Source organism: Panthera pardus, unplaced genomic scaffold, assembly GCF_024362965.1.
Source record: "Panthera pardus isolate Hobbes unplaced genomic scaffold, ASM2436296v1 HiC_scaffold_26, whole genome shotgun sequence".
Lineage (NCBI taxonomy): Eukaryota > Metazoa > Chordata > Mammalia > Carnivora > Felidae > Panthera > Panthera pardus.
The window spans coordinates 16,342,318-16,362,397 of NW_026526832.1; the positions used below are offsets into that span (position 1 = coordinate 16,342,318).

The 20,080-nt window shown below is 48.9% G+C and overlaps 1 protein-coding gene across 2 annotated transcripts in view; it reads left to right on the forward strand.

The window, feature by feature from the left end:
- CAPN13 (calpain 13) overlaps positions 1–20,080 on the forward strand; it is an 82,953-nt gene that overhangs the window by 46,666 nt on the left and 16,207 nt on the right. For both annotated transcript variants that reach the window (XM_019448248.2, XM_019448240.2), the window contains 10 exons: positions 1,256–1,341; positions 4,971–5,045; positions 6,080–6,225; positions 7,846–7,988; positions 11,880–11,891; positions 14,079–14,278; positions 15,303–15,339; positions 15,698–15,754; positions 18,851–18,908; positions 19,021–19,079. In XM_019448248.2, coding sequence (XP_019303793.2) covers positions 1,256–1,341; positions 4,971–5,045; positions 6,080–6,225; positions 7,846–7,988; positions 11,880–11,891; positions 14,079–14,278; positions 15,303–15,339; positions 15,698–15,754; positions 18,851–18,908; positions 19,021–19,079 — 873 coding nt within the window. The remainder of the gene's footprint in view (positions 1–1,255; positions 1,342–4,970; positions 5,046–6,079; positions 6,226–7,845; positions 7,989–11,879; positions 11,892–14,078; positions 14,279–15,302; positions 15,340–15,697; positions 15,755–18,850; positions 18,909–19,020; positions 19,080–20,080) is intronic.

Below are 20,080 nucleotides of genomic sequence, written 5' to 3' on the forward strand. Positions count from 1 at the left end.
CCAGGGGTGAGATGCGAGGTCAGGGTTGTGGCCCCACCAGAGAGTGGGCTGGCCCTGGATTGCTGAAGCCGTTATCTGCTCCCATCTCCAAATCAGGAGCCTGGGCTTAGGAGACTGACAGTGGCTGGAGTGAGAATTCTTCTGCCACTTACTCTGTGGCCTGGGGAAAGTTGCTTAACCTCTCTGGTGTTCCGTTTCTTCCTGTGCAAGACGAGGGTTCTATAAACATCCACTGCGGGGGGTGGGGGTGAGGGGTGAAGGATGTAATGCTCTCAGCCGGCACCTGGCTCCCAGCCCGGCTTCACATGCGGATTTCTTTTGCATATGGTGACCCTGCACTCTGGCTTTGTCCGCTGCCTCTGACCTGGAACCACTGAGCAAGTGAGGCCCTTCTCTCACCCCTGCAGGCCTTGGCCTCCACAGACGACCTTAGCACAGATCAGTGTCATGCCTACAACAGAACCATGCTTTAATTCCCCCCACCAGGCCGAGGGCTTCTGGATCTGGGAATGTAGGTTCAAAGGGTTGGAACTATTCCGTTGTAACTTGTCAACGGTCCTGCCCTCTGGCCTCTGTGGCCCGAAGAAGCACGTGTGCTGGCCTCCGTATCTGGGAGCTGGTGACCAGGAGGTGCCTGGGGAAGGAAGAGAAGTTCAGCCCATCGTGGTGCTGGCAGAGGCCGGGTAATGGGGGCCTGGGGCAGTGCCAAGGTGCAGGTTGAGAAGAGCTATGAGGGGCTCTCCTGCCCCCCAGGCCATCCCACTCCTGCTTGGTCTGCCGCCTCCACATTGTCGCTCAGGACCACACCGTGGAGACCCCGGCACAGCTGCCTGTGGGCCGCAGGCAGGGAAATAGCCTTGTCTGTCGAATGGAGAGACCGGTGGGGACGGGACTTGCAGGAGGCTGGGGACCCATCAGGTTGTCCCCTCTGTAGCACCACATGCTGTTGACCTGCTCTGACGTCTCAGCCCACATTCCAGGAGGCACCGATACGGGATGATGAAGCTGTGCCCACCCTTTGAGGTGCTGAGCAGAGAGAGGGGCCATTTCCTCCTCCCTCATTCCCACCCCACGTAGGCAGCAGAGACACATTGATTTTTTTTTCCTTTCAATTTTTTTTTTTTTTCTGGCTGCAGCCAAATGAGGTCAGAAGTTAAATTAGTCCTTGGAGGTAAAAAACAGCTGCATTCATATCCCCTCTTTCTGCTGACTTTTGCTGGAGAGTCCTGAGAGTTTCTTTTTCTGTTCTTTGCAGATTCAATACCGGGGGAGCTGGGAGGATCTTATCCGCCTGTGGAACCCCTGGGGCAACACGGAATGGAGAGGGCGCTGGGCAGACGGGTATGGCTTCTGAAACCCTGTCTCTACCCTTCCTGAAGATCTGGTATGCAGAGAACATCCCGCCCCCAGAGGGTGGCCTCTGTCTCCCCTGTTGTGGATCTCACTGCAGGCCTGTCTGGTTCACACCGGTGTGCGGCTGTGGGCCCAAATCATATTCCCATGATGCCATTCACCAGGCATCTATTAGACACCGACTGTGTGCTCTCTGCACTAAGTGCACTGTGTACTGTGGGATATGTACAGACGACAAGACCCAGTATCTATCCCCCAGAAGGTTACAGTCCAGCGCCGTGAACCCACATACCCAGAATTAGGTTTTGTTTTTTTTTTTTTGAGGGTTGGGGAGGGAGTAGGAAAGAAGCCAAGTTCTATCGGCAGAGAGAGATGGAGAGGAGGAGCCTCATCCCATAAAGGGATCCCATGCGATTCTGATCCTGATGACACCATGAGGAAAAGACTTCATTTTGGGGGGCAGTTGGGGAGCTGAGCCAAAGATCTGGCCACCTGGGTTGTCCATCCTCCCTACTGATCTGGACTCCCACTTGATGTCTGGACTCAACCTTGTTCATAGAAGTGAATGGAGGTAAGTGTCAGATGCCCATTGGCTATGTCGCAGGCAGCTACTCTCTTGACCTGGCTGGCCAATGGGGACCAGCTCTGTGGCCAGTGATTCCCTGGAACGAGGCTAGCATTTCTCAGCTGCCAAGAAGACTGATCCTTGGTCCCCACCCCCTTGCCGATTAAGAATGAGATGGCCAGTGATAGGTCACTCAGTGACAGGTTACCTGCTCCCAAGGCAGCCAGCAAGGGGCGAGGGGAGGGGAAGTGGTGGGAAAGAGAGGAAGACTTGAAAGGAAATGCAAAGCATTCAGACAAACAGGTGAACAGGACCCAATGAGCAGTAAAAACCAATACACTGAGAAGTGCATTCTGGAAGGCAAACACAGAGTTGGCCAGTGTCCCTGTCCTGCTTATTGGCTGCCCAGAACCTGGCATGATGCCACAGGCTGGTCTGTGGCAAGGGTCACTCTGATCCTCTTTGAGCCCCAACAGCTGGCGTGTGCTAGCTCACGTGGGCACTTGGCAAACATAAGATTAATGTCCATTGGGGTGGGGGGGGGGCAGGCGGAAGGGAGGGAATAAGCAACATGGATTCATAGAAGGAAGCTTGTGGGTCTCAGATGCCCCCTGGAGAACAGGGCTGCTGAATCCCCTCAGCAGAAGGGGGATGAACTTGCAACAGCAGGAACCACTGGAGAGCGTTGTGTTTTTACTCTCTGTTCCCCTTTCTCCTTTTATCTTGCCTTTATTCATTCCTCTTTCCCTGGGGTAGCCTCCTTCCTCCCCCAGGGTAAATCTTAACCTCTGGCCTTTGCCAGTTCTTCTCAGTCATTACCCCAAGTTGCCAATATGGCCCAGGGGTGTTGTGACTGGCAGAATCCCTGATTCTGGGTTGGCTGTTGGGGTTGTAGTGAAGGAAGAGCACACGTCAATGACACATGTGCCTTGCATAGGAGAAGAGGCAACAGATTTAACTGAGTTGATAATTTGCCCACATCCCCTATGCTAAATATCTCATGAGCAGTGAAGGCAGCAAGGGGCACCAGAGATTAGGGAAGAGAAGCTTCCCACGGGTTGGCATGTTCAGGGCAACCTTCACAGAGTCGAACTTGAACTCAAACAGAAAAAAAAAAAAAGCATGACTCACCTGGGAAGAGGTCACCAGGAAGGTGGGGAAGTATAGACCTTGTGCTGAGCTGGGATCACTTACAGTGTGTTCTTTGGGGCGAGCAAACTGGCCTGCGGCAGCAGAACCTGGAAAAGAAATGCTGGGGGCTGGGGCCAGAGAGCCCAATGCCACCTCATAAATTTGGATTTACACCCTATGGGCACAGGATTTGTGAAGGCCCTTTGACAGGGGAGTCGTGTACAGAGCAGGGAACGGGAGCACACCTGGCCACACTAACTCTGAAGGATCACACACCGGCTGCGTTTAGGCTCACCATCTCCCACCAGAAACAGGGCCAAGTCTCCATGCAGGTGGTCGATTTCCCCCCTACTTTTTAAGGAGTGAAAATGGATAGAAGGAGCTGAATGGTCCAATCTCTGCTATAATTGAAATTTCAGACGCACACACTTAAAGGCAAACTTGCGTGAATCGATAGCATATTGATTTACACTACATTTATTTTCCCTTACGCACTGCAGAAAATGAAATTATCACTTAATTATAAAATTGCCATTTTACAATAACACATCTGACTGGCTCGGCCTGAAAGCCCGAAGTCTGAGTGGTGGTCCCTGCCTTGTTTTTCCAGCACAGAGCTGACCCAGGCCCTCGGTACAAGCCACTCCTAGAGATAAATTCATTGCATGTTTGTGCCTCTGGGGCTTGTTGCTTATGCACATGTCTCTGCCACTAGGAGGGGGCTGAGGGAGCGACAGCTGCTCCCTTCTGCCTGTGAGGGCCTCCTCCTTCACAGACCCTAGGACTAGCTTCTGGAAAACATGATCCCAATGAACTGGACAACTGTATAAATTAAGCAAGCAGAAAACTGCTTCATGCCTGTTTGCCAAGGCCTGTGCCAGCCCCTGTGATCAGGTAATGGTGAGAGACGCTCATTGAGCTCCTGCAACTCGGAGTCTAGTGAGGGACAGCGAGAAATCCACAAGCACTAGAACATAGGGCACTAAGTCCTGAGACAGGAATGGTACAGGGTGCCGTGTGTGTCCCAAGGAGGGACACTGACTCTGGAGGTGAAGTGGAGACACCACAGGGGAACAGTCAAGGTTTCCCAGCAGAGGTACCTTTTAGGAGGAAAGAGGAATAACATTGGGTTAAAGGACTGAAAGGAGGAAGAGTCTCCTGGGTAGAGGGAGCCTCATGGCGAAGGCCAGGATGGGGGCAGGACAGGTATTACTAAGGAGATGAGGACAATTGTGATCTAAGGGTAGAATTCAAGTGTGGGGTGGGTGGGGAAGTAGGGAGCTGCTCAGGTAGGGCTGGAGAGGTAGGCAGAGGCCAAGGTTCTGATGTGGGAGGTTTAGCTTCATCCTGAGAAGAAAAGGTATTTTAAGCAGGGAGATGGCAGAATCTGATTTCTCTTCTAGAAAGATTCTTTTTGATGGCAGAATGGGGAGGGAGGTGGGAAGTCCAAGAAGGAGATGAGGCTTCCTGAACTAGGAGGGCAGCAGGAAGGAGGGAAGTAAGTGGATAGTTTTGAGAGGGGTTTCAGAGGTGGAATCCTACATCATTACTATCTGGTGATTGTTTGGATGTCAGGGAGCACGAGGAAGTGGCTTCTTGAGTTTCCACTTGAGCAATGGGAGGAAACAGAGGACTGGTACGGTTTGGGGTAGGTTGGTTTCCAGATCACTATGGGCTCTGGTGGAGATGTGGCATAGCCCCTAGCATGTATCCATCTAACGCTCAGGAAAGAGGATCGTGCTGGGGACAATTTGGGAGCCACCAGCCTACAGAGAATGACCGAATCCTCTCACTAGGTACAATGACCCCCTCCACCTGCACCCCCAGAATGAATGAGGGACAGGACTTCTGCTGGGGCATGTTTTGCTGAGGTGAAACGCTTTGGGAGATCTCACCCTGTGGTCTGTCTCTGTGTGCCCAGGTCACCAGAATGGCAGGAAACCCACCACCAATGGAGAAGACTGCTGTATGAGAATAAGGACGATGGCGAGTTTTGGTATTTTTTTTTTAAAGTTACATTTTAAAACTTTAACTATTGCCCACACCCTCAATCCCTCCCCCTTTCCCTACACTTTTGTGAGACTAGAGATTAGCTTTGTAGAGACCTATGTAGAAGGAGACTGTTTTTTCCACCAAGACATGAAAGCTTTGGATGGGAAATTATTTGTGTGCTTTCTCTTTGTGTGAAAGGTATTTCAGTCTGAAATATCAGAACTTCCAGGAAATGTTAATGGCAAAAGGGAATACTGACACCAAACCTTTGAAATCAACAGTTTCCTGAAAACCAGGATGCCTGGTTATCATGCCTGTATCTTCTACGCCATCCCATTAGGACCTACAGTCTCACCCTGGGGTTCCAGAGTCTTCCAAAAGATCAATTCAGTATTAATCTCCCAGCCCTGACTCTAGAGTTCTGAGTGAGACATCCATATCCTCGCCCAGCAGCTATGCAGGACTAGATGTTTTAAAAACCCATTCTCTGCCATGTGTTCACATCTTAAAGGATAATATGGACATTTCCTGAGAGGTTTGTGGTTTACTTAATAACATATTTAAATAAAATTTAGCATGTGTGAAGAGGAGACTGGGTCTAAGTTATTAAGAAGCCAAGAGACAAATGTCAATTAGAAAGGAAAAATATTTCCAATATCTCCACTGTAATCACAGTACAAGATGGGGTTTTAGGTATTGAACCCATTTTATTCTGATTCAGCAATGAATTTGGCAAAGGAACCAAGGGAAAGGCGTTTCTTAACAGTGTATAGGACCCAGAGCAGAGAGAGACAAGAGCCATCCTTCTGGCCATGAGAGAGACATGCAGAACCCAGAATTTTATTCTGTCCTATTCTCTCAACCCCTGGAGGGAACAGAAAGGTACTTGATAGTGAATGAGCCAGAATGAGGCCCTTGTCTTGGGGTAGGACAGTGGTAAGTCCATGGAGACTAGAATTGACAAAGGTACAGTGGGGAGATGGGAACCCCCACCCTAGGGATAAAACTACTGAAATGATGTGTATCTGTTTATAACAGGATGTCATGTCAAGATTTCCAAGACAACTTTTCCTGCCTATATGTATGTAACCAATTTCCAGTCAGTCTAAACCATGGAAACATGCCTCCTGAAAGATGGTCCCAAATGATGTTTAAGAACCATGAAGTTCCAGGAAACACCACAGGTAGTGATGACATTGGTAATGATTCTGCCAGATGGAAGCTTCCAGCCCTAGCCCAGTCCTGGCTTCAAGTCTCAGTGGCTTTTGATTCTGGACCATTAGCCTGAACTTGAAAGGAGAGGAATCTGTCAGCCTAAAGGGACAGCTGTGTTTCTCCAAGGGAAACAGTTGCTGGGTGGGCTGGGTGGGAGAATCTCAAGTGTGCCTCCCCTGCCCTGTCCTGCTCTCCCACTGTCCTACTGACTTCCACATGCCTCCCAGAAAGACAGGCTGACCACTCTTCAGTCATTACCCAGAATGGTGGGGAGCTGTGGAAACAACACTGGGCAAAAGTCGGGGCCTGGGTTAAACCATCACTTTGCCCCATCCAGACATAAGGGAGAATATTCCTGTCCCATGCTGGTTGGTACATCCTGTAACAGCATACTGAGATCTCAGAAGTGGGCACCTCTGAACCTGTCTTTGGGCTCCCCTGAGGTAAATGTTAAGTGTGACCTTGGGAGGGTCACATATTCTCGCTGCACCTCCTGCTCCCCATTTGTGACACAGATGAGTGAAATAGCTCCCTATGAACATGAACCTGAGCGTGCTCACACATCGTCTATAGGAGAAGCTACACAAACAAGTTTGCGTATGTGTGAGTGTGAATGTGGGTGTGTTTGCACCTAGACATGAGCATTCCCTTTCCCCAGCACCTGCCTGTTGAGAATGGTTTGCTTGAATGACCCCAGGGTGCCCCTGTTTTCAACCTAAAGGATCTTCACACTTCTGGTGGTCATGGATGGACTCTAAGAAACTCCTGAGTCATACTTGGGTAGCAAATGTACTGATTCACCTTCCAGAGCCCCATCTGTCTGACTGTGGGGCCAAAGTCCCCTTCCCTGGATATAGTGCATATCAATGAACTAACCAAAACGGTACCTTGGGGCTGTTCTTAGTGATTCTTTGCAAGAGAAAGAGAGAAGGGAGCCAGTGCGTGAGCACCTGCCCTGCACTGCTAAGTACACTTGAATGCATTATGTAGTCTAGCCCTCACAGGAAGCCTCTGTGTCTCCTCATTCCCCTCTCAGAGCTTCCCAGTTGTGACCCGAACCTGCGGATGTGTATTGATTTCAGCTCTATCTTGACTTATCTTCATTCTTTCATGTATCTGAATCTAACAGTCCTCACCTTCCTTCTGTCTCCTGCCCTGGCTCCGAGGAGCATGCTTGGGTAGTGGAGTGCTATGAATTACCATCTCTCTGCCTGTTTTCCTCTGTTTCCCCTGGTGCTTGGGGATTGACATCATTTCCAGGCTCTGATGGTTATCGCCAGTGTGTAAGCTCATACATACCTGAGGATTCTGAAATTCCACTTATGATTAAAAATAGCCCTCAACCTTAAGAAACATTTCACCCAGTGGGGAATATTCTTCCCCTTCTTGTTTTTAAGAGGAAGAGACAGAGGCTCACAAAACAAAGAAGCTTGTGCTATAAGTAGTAGTCGTGGGTCCTGGGGCCTGCCCCTTAGTCTCCAAATCCAGAGTGTCCAATACAACCCACCAGAGCTTTCTGAACCAACATGGCCCCATCTGGGAGTCATAGGAGCTGAACTGAGCTCCAGTGACTGCTCTTTCTCATGCAGAAGAACTTCTGAGGGACACGCAGTTCATCTTCTCTGTGCCAGAGAGTATGGAAGACAACAATGTCGTCATGTCCTTCAACATCATGCCGCAAAATTTAAAGGCAAAAGATGAGAAATTTCCACTAACCTTCAAGGTATTCAAGGTAAGGCAGCCTGCTTTGGGGCTTGCCCTTTCGGACATTTGTGTATTCCTTGTGCAGAGAGAGAAGCTGACTAGGCTGGGAGATTTCATGAACTACCTCAGACATAAAACCCAAAGGGCTATAGAGTTCACCTGGTTCAACTCTAAATTTACAGGAAAACCTGAGAGGAGATCAGGCTAGTCCAAGTTCACAGAGGGACACACCTCCGAACCGTGTCACTTGTCAGCATTTCCTGGTATGCTGCAAGCCCAAATGTTTGTTATCCAAAAAGTAGTCTGGTCCAAGACCAACTGTTTAACAATGCAGATTCCTGGGACCATCCAACACCTTCTGAATCTGAACTTCTATAGCTGGAGTCTGAACGTCTGCATTGTAACGAGCTCCCTGGGTGCTGCTTACGTGCATGAAAGTTTGAGAATCATTGGCTAAACTTTGGGAGGAGTTTAAAGGAAAAAATAAATCCTGGATGTAAAACCAGGAGGTATGTTTTTCTCTTGTATTTAGACCAAAATCCAGTCTTGGTGGTTGGCTTGCAAATATCTGCTTGGCCACTCATCCAAAGCCAGGTTTTTCTCTCTACCTGGCCTCCCCTCCTCACACCCATGGCCCTCCCAACCACCTTTGCAGCTCCTGAGGGGTCATCCTTCCACCCACCAGCCTGCACCCATCCCACTGGGAGGAGCTAATGGGAGAATTCTTTTTTTTGTTTTTTTGAGACTACTTAAAAGTGTTACTAAAGAAAGTCTGATACCTCTGCTCCCACCTTCTTTACCAAATAATTTTAATTTTTAATGTTTATTTATTTTTGATAAGGAGAGCACAAGCAGGGAGGGGCAGAGAGAGGGAGACACAGAATCCGAAGCAGGTTCCAGGTTCTGAGCTGTCAGCGCACACCCTGAGGTAGGGCCCAAATGCACAAACTGTGAGATCATGACCTGAGCCGAAGTCGGTCGCTTAACGGACTGATCCACCTGGGTGCCCCACCAAATTAACGCATCCCAAAGATAAAGTGTATGGTTCTTAAATCATATGCTCCACACCCTCTATGGACTGACCTGGATAACTATGATACCACACCCATCAAATGCTAGGATCCCTTGTCCTTATAGTGGAGCTGAAGGAACTGAGGCCCAGCAAGGTGAAGTGATATGGTCAGAGTTAATGGCAGAGCTGGGGATTGGGCACCAGATGTCCTCCAAGCCTCTGTGGCTGGGGCTCTGATTATAGCATCCCTAGGAATAATCTTCATTCCTGTTCACTGAGACTAAGGCAACAGTCAGAACCATGGGTCAACCCATGTATGACAGGCAGGGATCCTGGGTACTCTGCTCATGCTGGAGCAGTCCTGAGTCCTGGCTGTAGTTCACTCCAATGAGAAGACTTCATGGTGGTAGTGTACTTCAGCATGTTCACACTTATCGCTTCAAACACTACTTCTATAGATATGAAAGCCAAAGCTGAGAGAGCAAGAGTGACCTTCCCAAGGTCCAGCTAGAAGGGAAGGTACTTGATACCAGAGCTCCTGGTCCCCGGTCTGGGTCTCTCAGCAAGGCGGAGGCACTTGCTTTCCTGGTGATGCTCCCAGCTTGAAGGAAAACAATGATTCTGGCTCTAGAAGGAGGAGAGCCCTTTGGGTTCTGTTCTGAGCCCATTTCTGCTTCCCAGTTGCATGAAATCAATGGAAAATAAAATGTTGGGGTTTGGCACAGTACTTCTGAGGTGCCTGAAACCTGTTGAGGCTGGAAAAGAACATCTAAGGATGCAATAGTAGACAATTGTCATCTTTCTCACCACCAGACACCTGAACGCTCTCTTCCACTTGGTAGAAGGCAGGGCCTAATTCCCCACTGCGGCAACCAAAGAGACCAAATACTCTCTCTCCCCAGCCCCTGGCTGCAAATGGGGTAGGTGTGTGAGCCAGACTTGTCCAATTAGATGCTCCTCTCATGCCTGCCCACCCCCCCTTTTGGTCACTCTGGGTTTGGACTCTTGAGGAAGTCATTAAAAGTGGTAGAACCAGCTGAGGGATTATGTACAGCAAATCCTGGGGCCCGGCAGCAGCAGTGTAGGCAGATCCTGGGCTGGTGTCCAGCTGCATAGCTGTCTTCCCTCCTTCCCACCCACTTTCTCAGCTGCATCCTCTAGACTTCCCATAAATGGCTTTCTGCTCACCCCACGCTGATTGGTATCTCTTGCTTCCAGCCAAGAATCCCAAATGATTCAGGTGCCTTCTGAGAGGATTCTCATCCTCAGAGTACCCCCAACTCTTATTTCTGGGAAGAACAAAGGAAAGGGGCTGGGAAGGAATGGAGGCATCTGGTCTACTCAGCCAGGATTTAATAGTTTAATAGTTCAGGGCACCACGCAGGACTGCACCCCTCTTCTGATGAGAGACAGGAGCCCACAGAGGGAAAGAGGGCTGCCCCACTGCACAACTGGGGATGCTGTTCACATTGCCACCTGTGAGTCTGGTGCCCCAGAGCTGGACATCATAGCAGCCTTGTGTTAACCAGTTTGCCCAAAGTCTTTACAGTTCAGGAGCCCTGGAAAGATCATAATCCTATCTGTTTTTAAACACTGCTGAGCCCATTTATCTACTTTTCAGCCAGAGATGCATTTCTCAGCTGTACACTTTGCTAAAAAGGAACTCAAACCTGAGGTCTCTTCAGGCTCCCAGGAGGTCCCAATGGATCTTACAGGATCCTGATTGAGCTGAACACCAGAGAACCATCTAGTCTTTGGCAGCTCAAGAGACACTTGGGTTCCTTTCACAGTTTGGCTGAGAAACAGGCTGTGTGCATGCCAGCAAGTAGACCTCCAGAAGTCTGCAGGGCTCTGATGGTGTTTGCGGGCAGTGCTGCTTGCACGACTAATGTATATGGCCTTCCTACCCTGGCATGGTCCCATGACTCCCAACTCCTACGGAAGCACTGCTCTGCCTTGCATCAGAACAAACATGGGTGGTATGCAAACAGAAGACAGGACAGAGAAAAAGGACAAGGGTGGACAAGTCATTTCATCTTCACCCCAAAGCTGCTCTCCCAAGCTGGGAGCTTCCAGCTCATTCTTGGGCTCCAGAAAAGTCTTCCTGGGAAAATCTGGTGGTCTGTACACATGGTTGTGTGTGTTGGGGTGGGTGGTGTTAGGCAGGATCAGCAGAGGAAAAGAACCGAAACCCACACCAACTGCAGAAGACACTGCCGGGTGGTGGGTCTTAATCACCAAGGAAGCAAAGCAGCTTGCTTTATTCCCTTCTCTGCCACTTAGACTGCTGGAACTATTTCTACATCCATAAAACAGGGTCTCAGTATCTGCTTTCAGGGTCACCGTGACAATCCAACACATTACATGGAAGCATCTTGCAGATGGCAGAGTGGCTTGAAAATAGGGCTGTGTCCTCAGTGCAATATTCAGTTCAAGATTAAAAGTAGGCATTTCCCAATTCAGATGCACACAGACATTCCTTACGAACACTGGGGGCCTAGAACAAATTCCCACCATATCTTTCAGTGGTATGATGAAATAAAAGAAGTTTCTTCACATTGGAACTCCTGATGTTGAGAAACTGACATCTGATCTAGGTTCTGTCTTACCTCCAACCCTGTCAACATCTCTCTCTTCCCTTCTCTTTTATCATCATTGCTGTGAAGAGTAACCACACCTGGCTGAGCTGAGTTTCCTTCCCCCTTGAGCCCCCTACAACCTACAGTGGGTCAGGTTTTCTTTCACATCTCTGCACAGGGGATGAGTAATGGTCCCGTCCCCTGGGTGGTGCAGGGAACAGGCTGGCTGCCCAGGAAGAAGGAATGCAGGGTCCGGAGCTGGGCTGTTGGGATCTGCTTGCCCCTGAGTTTGGTTTAGAAAGTTTGCCTTTCTTTCTCTTCCCCACAGGTCGACCCTCAGGTACGGTTCAGCCCCTTCTCCTGCCTCTGTTGCTGTGCATCGGTAAAGCATTATGCCTCTTCTAACACCATAACTTTGGCACATCTCTTGCTATTTCGTGGCTGCAAATTTATTCTTGTTATGTCCTGTGACGGATGCAAGCTTAGAATCTCTGAACAGGTCAACAGTGCAGGACGTGTGTTTGCTGTCCTGTTCTGGGGGTTGGACCCCTTGAGTTGCTCTCTGGTTTGACATCTAAGAGGGTCTGGAACCACAAAACTATCCTCAAGCATTTGGCCTCCAATAGATAACACTGATGGAGCCCTTTCTTTCCCACTTAAGAAAAGAAGCAGAGCTAATGGCATCTTAGAGGGACTTTAGCCTCATGTTCTTCATCACCCCCAGATCTACCACAAACAGGATACACACTCTGCAAATGCACCTCAGGGCATATCTAGCTTCTCTTACAACCAAATTTGCTCCCTCTCCTAAGCAGGCCCCGCATTGGTGCAGGATGAGTGAAGAGTAAGGATGGAGAAGGACAGATGGAGTTACAGGCACTCAGACTCCTTAAATGGATGTGGGCTCTGTGGGGCTGTTGCTGCCAGGGCAGGTGTGGGACCAAGGATGGCAGGGAGGGAGCAAGATGAAGTCACAGCCAACAGGTAGTCCCTGTAGCATGCTGGTGGGTCCAGGGAAGCTCCTCTGGGCCTTCCAGGGGTGCCCCAATAGGTAGAGAGAGGTCAGGGACAGGGCATCTTCAAGCAGGGGATACTCAGAAGCCCAAGCAGAAAGCAGGCAGCAAGGAGGCCCCTGATACCAGTGGCCTAGCCACAGAGTTGAATTTAGGATCTGATTTTGGTTTTGGGCACCCTGGTCATGGAAGCGGAGCTTCTTAAAGGGTTTCAAAGGGAGGCACTTGGGCACAAGGAACAGATCAGTGTTTTAATTCCCAGAGCTGGAGAAAGGAGTGGGGACTCGGCCCAGGAAAAGGTACAAGACCCATCCCTGGAACTACAGGGTCAGGTCTTTGTGCAACTAGGCCTGTGTTAATTCGTTGCTGGTCCTCTGAGCACTAGACCACCATGCCACCTACTCATGCTTCTTGCTGCCACTGAGTGAGTCTGCTCTGAAAGATAGGGAGCCTGGAAAAGGCTGCAAGAGTCCAGTGGAGGGAGGCGAGCAGGGAAGCAGAGAAATTCTGGACTGCAAGAGGTACACACACTTCTGTGCACACTCATGGATGTGCGCGCGCACACACATATGCACGCACACACCCAGAGCCACAGGGCAGTGCTGACTTTTTGGAGTAGAATGGTTCCCATCATTGCTTTTGCCACAAGGGCTCAAGCAAATGAGGCTCCAAACCTACTGGGATCACTGTTAGTGTCAGCAAAGTCACGGTGGAGGTTCCACCCAGCCCTTTCTGCCCACCCAGGACAGTGACCTATCTCCTGTCTCATCTCCTAGCTCAGCCCTGTCTCCACCCCCTGAAAAGAAACTCTCCCTTTCTCCCTGTTTTTCCCCAAGGCAGAGCTCACAAATAATCATTTCACGCTGCATAACCATTCTAGATGGAACCCCCATGCTCGACTGTATTGGGGAAAATTTATTTAGTAAGGGGTTTTTATTATGTAATATGTATGTGACATCTGGTAATGGGAACTGCATTATATTTATTGTCTTATCTCTAAGAAAATATTGAAATAAAAGGAAAATGATCAGGACCTATTATTCTCCAATGAGAAGAAATTCCAGGGCTCTGCTGGGAAGATGAAATGGAGGGAATAAAGGAGTCCAACTCTGCTGTGCTATATACAGTCCAAAGCATCCTGCGGAAGGTTCAGGAGGGAAGGGGCTTCTGGGGCTCCAAAAGTCATTCAGTGTTGGAACAACTTCACTAGTTTCCATGGAAGTCTTTATATATGAGCAGAGACATAAACCCCAAAACCCAGGCTACTGTGGGATTTAATGAAGTGAAACCATGTGCCGTACTTTTTTTTTACACTCGTTGTGATGTCAGTGTTTCTATTAAATGACAGTCTGAACTCTGTGGCATTTTGAAAGTCCAGGTAAGCAGTGTCACCCTTTTTGGAGCCTGTAATGCTGTTTTGGTGAATGATGTGGTGTCTGGAAGGTGGCGGGCTCTCCTGGGGGCTGGGCGTATGCACACAAGGGGCTTTCTGACCATCTTCATGTTTCCTCCAGTTCCAGCCCTTCTGGAAGAGGTTGCCACCCACCTTCTTTTCTCAATTCAGAAATGCTGTCAAGGGCATAGTTTCTAAAACCAAGTGCAACCTCACAAAGTACTTCAGTCTGAGCCCTGGGACCTACGTGGTGGTCATCGCCACATACAGAGAAGTTGAGTTTTTGCTCCGGATCTTCCTGAAAATGCCAGATGATGACAGGTACAGAAACTCTGGGTTTCAAACTGTTTTATTTCACTTAAATTTATAAGAACACATTGTGTCATCCTGTGCAGCATGTACTGCATCAGGGGACATGGGGGGCTCATTTGCAAGAAGCCCACCACAAAGGGTGGCAAGAGAATCTCTACCAATAAGTAGACTATTGAGCAGGATGTGGCCATTGCTCAGTGGGAGTGCAGAGTCACATGGGAAGACAGAGTAAGAGGACCCACATCTGGCAAGAGGGATTGAGGAAGGCTTCTTAGAGAAAATGACATTTGAGCTATCCCTTGATGGAAAACATAATCTAATGTTTAAAGGAAAAGGTAGTGCAGGTTGAAGAAAACAGCATGACCAGAATCAGGGAAGTGGGTGAGCATAGAGCCTATTGAAATAGAAGTGATGTCAGCCATATGCACAGGAAGGTGGTATATGGCATGGCTGGCAGTTGTCTGAAATGTGACCAGAAGGTGGGGTACATCAGGGAGACAGTGAAATATGGGCCTGAAAGACAGAGCCCAATCATGGAGAGTCTTCATTGCTAAGTCAGTGGTCAAGACTGGAATCAGCAAATACATATCCCTGCTGGGCATCTTACCCCCTGTTGGACCTGAGGCAGACATTGATCTCATCATGGCCATCTTTACAATTGAGCTTGGATGAGGCCTTGGTCCAGTATGCCAGATAGCCACTCTGCCACCAGAGTTGGAACATAAGACAAAGCTTATCTGCCATCTTGGCAATGGGGGTCATTGTGCATGTGTACTTGGTTGTGAAAAGGAACCATTTGCTAAATAATTTGAAGACCAGACGATGTCCAATCAAAAGACTAGATATGTGGTTATGATGTTTATCTGTCTGCTGACTATCATGGCTGCCCACTTCAGGACCTGCTGTGCTGAAGTCTCTCCACTCAGATCCTTGGTATAAATGTCCAGTGCCACCTAAGGTGTCCTCCATATTCAAGCCTCCTTTAAATAGTGAGTTTTTCATCCTTTGTCACACTGTTTCCCTGGTTTTCTAGGAACCCAAGCAGCAATTTCAGCCTTACAACACTAAAGGTAGGTATGTGGAAAGGTTTGATTGGCAAGCTTCCTTGACCACATCCCATGCCCAAGAACTTCTGTCTCCTTTCTTACCTTAAAGCACTGACCAGTGAGAAGAGACACCATCATCATGGGCCAATGATGGCTCAAAGGGGCAGAGCAGAGGGGAAAGACCAAGCCTCCAGTGTCAGGCTGGAACCAATCCTCTTCCACAAACTCCAGTGTTCCATTCCCCTACAAATTTTATTCGATTGCTAGATGAAGCCTCTGTCTCAGATCTAGGTGTGGGGAGTGGTTCTTGTGCCTTCACTGTCCAAGACAGGTAGCCTCCTTCCACAGAAATTTGATGTTGACTATTTTCCCTTTGATCCAGGCAAGTCTTCTGGAAAATGGCTCCCAAGGAAGCATCTTCCACAAATACGCTCACCAGGTACAGTCTTTAGCATGGGATGAGTGATGGTGGGACTAGAGGAAAGGAAACTTATCCCAGGCCCTTATCAGGATACAGAGAAGAAAAGTGATGTAGTTGGTCATTTTATCAGTCTCTCTCCCTGGATGTCTCCAGAACTAATAGGGCTACCAAACCAGAACTAGGAGACATCTGGGAGGGGTGTACAGCTTGGTAAGAATGGGGCTAATTATGGGGTGAGGTTAAATCTTTAAACAAGTAATTGGCAATACCCCCTGAAATCTTTCCTTCTCCTGATCTTCACCCCCTCCAGCTTGACATTATTCCTCACAGGAGCTAGCCAGCTTCATTGAAGGCACCAATGATATTTTTCCTGCCAAGCCACCTAGGTACACAGAGGTTTTTCTTAATGGTTTAATAAACCGTTATAAAGAACTCCTTGACTTGCCAGGATAAAAACATCTGCCAAGGGCTCTGCACAATGGGCCTTTTGCCATTAATAGTCATGTTGGTTTGGGAAGTGCAAAGTGATGGATAGGTATGATCATGTGTCCCATGTCGGCCTTGGGCCAGGCAGAGGCCAAGGACAGGAAGGATGCCAGGCATTCAGAGGGCTAATGGGGTAACTAGGAGGCTGCTGAGAGGGAAATTATTCAGGCAGCCTGGGCTCAGAGGGAAAAACAAGGAGAAATGAAGAATGTGGCTGTCATGAGGGGAAAGTGTTACGAGCTGCCGCTCAATATGGAACTCCTTAAAATCAATATGGGCCCAGGATTCAGGTCCACATCTGGCTGATTTAGAAGGCACTTCACTTGATGCAAGACAAAGTCTTCCCAGATGATAATCCCCAGTCTGTGAGCTCCCAGAGGAAGGGATGGCACCATATGCATTCTTTGTCCCCAATACCTATCACTGTCCCTGGCACAGAGAAGGTGCTCTGTCAATCTACATTGAATTAAGACAGATTAGCTTCTCCAGAGCAGATGTCCAAACTAAGGTTATTGCCCCAAGGCAACAAACAGGACCTAATTAGGAGACCTGAGACCAAGCTTCTTTCAGGGGCAGATGGCAAAATCCTCAACATGGTTCATGCACCTGCACATCTGAAATAAAAAATATAATTTGTCATATGACAAATGGTACAGGTTCCCTAATCAGGGTTTTTCCAAATAACAACCAAATGTCTCCTCATAGAGGATAACTGGTAGCCCATATGGGGCCTTTGTAGGAATTAAAGTAAAAGACACACACAGCTTTGTGCCAAGGTGTATATCTCAGAAGTGAAACAGACTGGACTGCAGCCCCTTTTCATCTCTTGGCTGGGCACCCTTGAACAGGGCCAGCCTGGCATCATTCTGCACAGCCTGTAAGCAATCCTCAGAGGCTGTAGCCTCAAATGAAAGTTGAAAGCAAAATGTTTGTCCATGCACTCCCTGAGTCCTCTCTCCTGATCTCTTTCTATCTGTTTAGTTTCAAGCGAACACAGTGACTTCCTACCACTGCTACCACTACCATGATCTACCTTCATCAGCCATGATAGTGGTGATGGTACTGTAACCCAAGTCTGCCTGCCAGAAAGTAAGGACCTCTCAGCCTCTGAGTTAGGTGATGTCCATCTATCCACCATTTATTCAATTGGCAAACATAGACAAAATACCTAGGACATTCTAAGCACCACACAAAGATTTGGCATCAGCTCCTCAGGAATCCTACATCGAAGTGGTGGAGGAAAATGTGCAATTGTTTTGGAATTTGCTTAAGGCAGCCTTCATCTCTATTCCTCATCTCCTCAAACATTTTGGTGGTTCTTGGGTGCAGGGTCCAAATCACAAGCTGTCCTAGGATAGAGGGACGTGCAGTAGGAAGGAGACATCATCCATGTCACAAAGCTACTTACATTCTAGTTGGTAACTTACATTCCATGTAATGGTAAGTTTCCTTACCAACTGGTCTGCAAGTGCATGCCATGATTCTTTTGAGGAAAGAACTCTGTTGCTGGTGGGCACACAATGCTGACTTTGCTGACATAACCCAGCCAATGAGATGTTGGAGGGATGACTGAGAGCCAGTTTCAAACACTGTTAGGGTGTTTTTCTTGGGGGCATTATGAGGGATTCTCCCATGAGGACAGGCCGTGGGACTGCTTTTGCTTTCAGTTGAGTGGTGAGGCCATCCCTGGGGACAGCATGCCTGTCATCTACAGGGTGCTGGTTCTCGGAAGAACCCAATGAGACACTTTCCTCCACCTGACCCAGTACCACTCTGCAAAGCCAGCAGCTGAGGGACCTCACTCCGGCTCCCTCCCCCATGTAAAGCTTTCCCAGGGTGCTGATGTGATGTGACATCACCCCCTCAGCTTTTACCAGCCTACGCATAAGAAATGGCCATGCACAGCACGGCTCTGCTTCTCTATAGAATCATCATGGAAGACACCGCCCATAAAGCTGCTCAATGTCCCTAGGAGAAAATCGAATGCAGTTAACAACTTCAGAAGTTCCGGCTGGGAAAAGTTTCTCTCCCCTCAGCCTCCACTGCTTCCCGTTTTTAATCCAAGGAAAACCATGTCTTCCTTTTTGCTTCAGTAGCTAGGAAAACTAATGCTAAGTAATGTGCTCAATTAGAGCGGCTTGTCTTAGCCTAGATTTCTGGCACTTTCATCTCTTCTTACCACACACACACACACTCACGTTCACACTTATGCTCACACACTCGCTAGTCATATTTTCTCTCTATCCCTTCCTGGAGGCAGATGGGGAAACACACCTTCAGGGCTGAGTTGATTCATTCAACAATACTCCTCCTGAGGGGCTCCTAAGTGCCAGGTAAGGCAGAAAGGAAAGAACCACTGCTGTCCGGCCCCATAATAAATGAAGAGATAAATGCAAGGTGACCCACACATGGTACCCAACGTTAGGAGTGATGAGCACTACAGATGTTCAGGGGAGGGGTATCACCATGGCCTGGAGCGATCGAGAAAGGCTTCATGGCAGAGGTAGGTGGGCACTGGGTGGGAAGCAAGGGCTTAGAAATCTGAGTGCTTTTCCAGAATAAGGCAGGTATGCCCCTCAGCTCCTGAGCATGGATGGGACTCCTGTATTCCTCTCTTGTTTGGATCAGGGGCTGGACATTGATGCAACCCAGCTTCAGAGCCTTCTCAACCAAGAGCTCCTGAGAGGTAAGGTCAGACCCACAGGATTGCTGGCCCCAACCTCATGCCCACTGCTGAGCCAGTCTGGTGTCACTCCCCACCCCTGACGTTTCCATACTTCCTGTTCTCTGCCCCCCAGGAACTCCAGGGGACACCTTCTCTTTGGATGAGTGCCGGAGCATCGTGGCCCTGATGGATGTATCCTTTGCAGCCCCCCACACCCCGGCTCCTCTTGCAACTTTAAGAGCCCATCTGCTCTGCGGGCTTCCCCAGGGGTCTAATTCAGATGTTAGGAACCTTTTTGCTTTCAGTGTTTTCTCTTCTTTGGTTCTAAGGGCTCACCAGAGAGTCTGGGCTTCTGTGGATTCTATACCAATGCACTGACTCTCCAGAACAAGCATAGCAACCATGACAGTAGTTACCATCTATCAAGTGTCTATGGCACACCAAGAACAGTACTGGTATATGGACTTTCCTTGTGGTTCTTGCAAAAAGCCCCCATGATATAAGAAGTAAAGAGAAGGAATTCAAAGAGGTTAAGTAATTTGTTAAGTAATCACACAGCCAGTCAGAATTTGTGCCTGTGTTTGAAGAGTTTTCAGCCTCCGGAATCCATGTCCTAACACCATTCTACACTGCCTCCCTGTAACACCAAGGGGGCTATTTTCCTTCTGCCCTTCCCCTTGCCACTGGTCAAGTCTTCATTAAGTTCCTTATTCACCAAGTCCCCATTAAGTGAAGATAGCAACCCCTGAAACTTGGAGAAAATGCCTTGATCTACACAGCAGCCATACCCCTTGATTGCTACCAGACTGCAGCTGAAGCTGTGGAAGCTGGGGCTAGAGCACTCCAGAGATGTGCTCGGGTTCCAGGGACACCAGTGGCCGGACTGGGAATTAAAACCAGGTCTCCTGACTCCTGTCCTGACTTCTCCCTCCGATGAGCTATTTCTCCCCTGCTGCCCCATCCAGTCAGGAGAGACTAGCCCCCCATGGGCATGCCCCCCAGCTGCTGCTCTGAGGCTCATCCCTCTGTGTACACGGCCTCCCTGGAGTGCAGCCGACCCCCACTTCTTCACTGTTAACAAGGCCGGATTGGGAATGGGAGGCCGGCCATTGTCGAACAAGAGGGCCTCTTGATGAAGTCATAAATCAGGCCCTGTCTCTGCTGGCTGTGGTTTGGAATCACTGGGAGACACT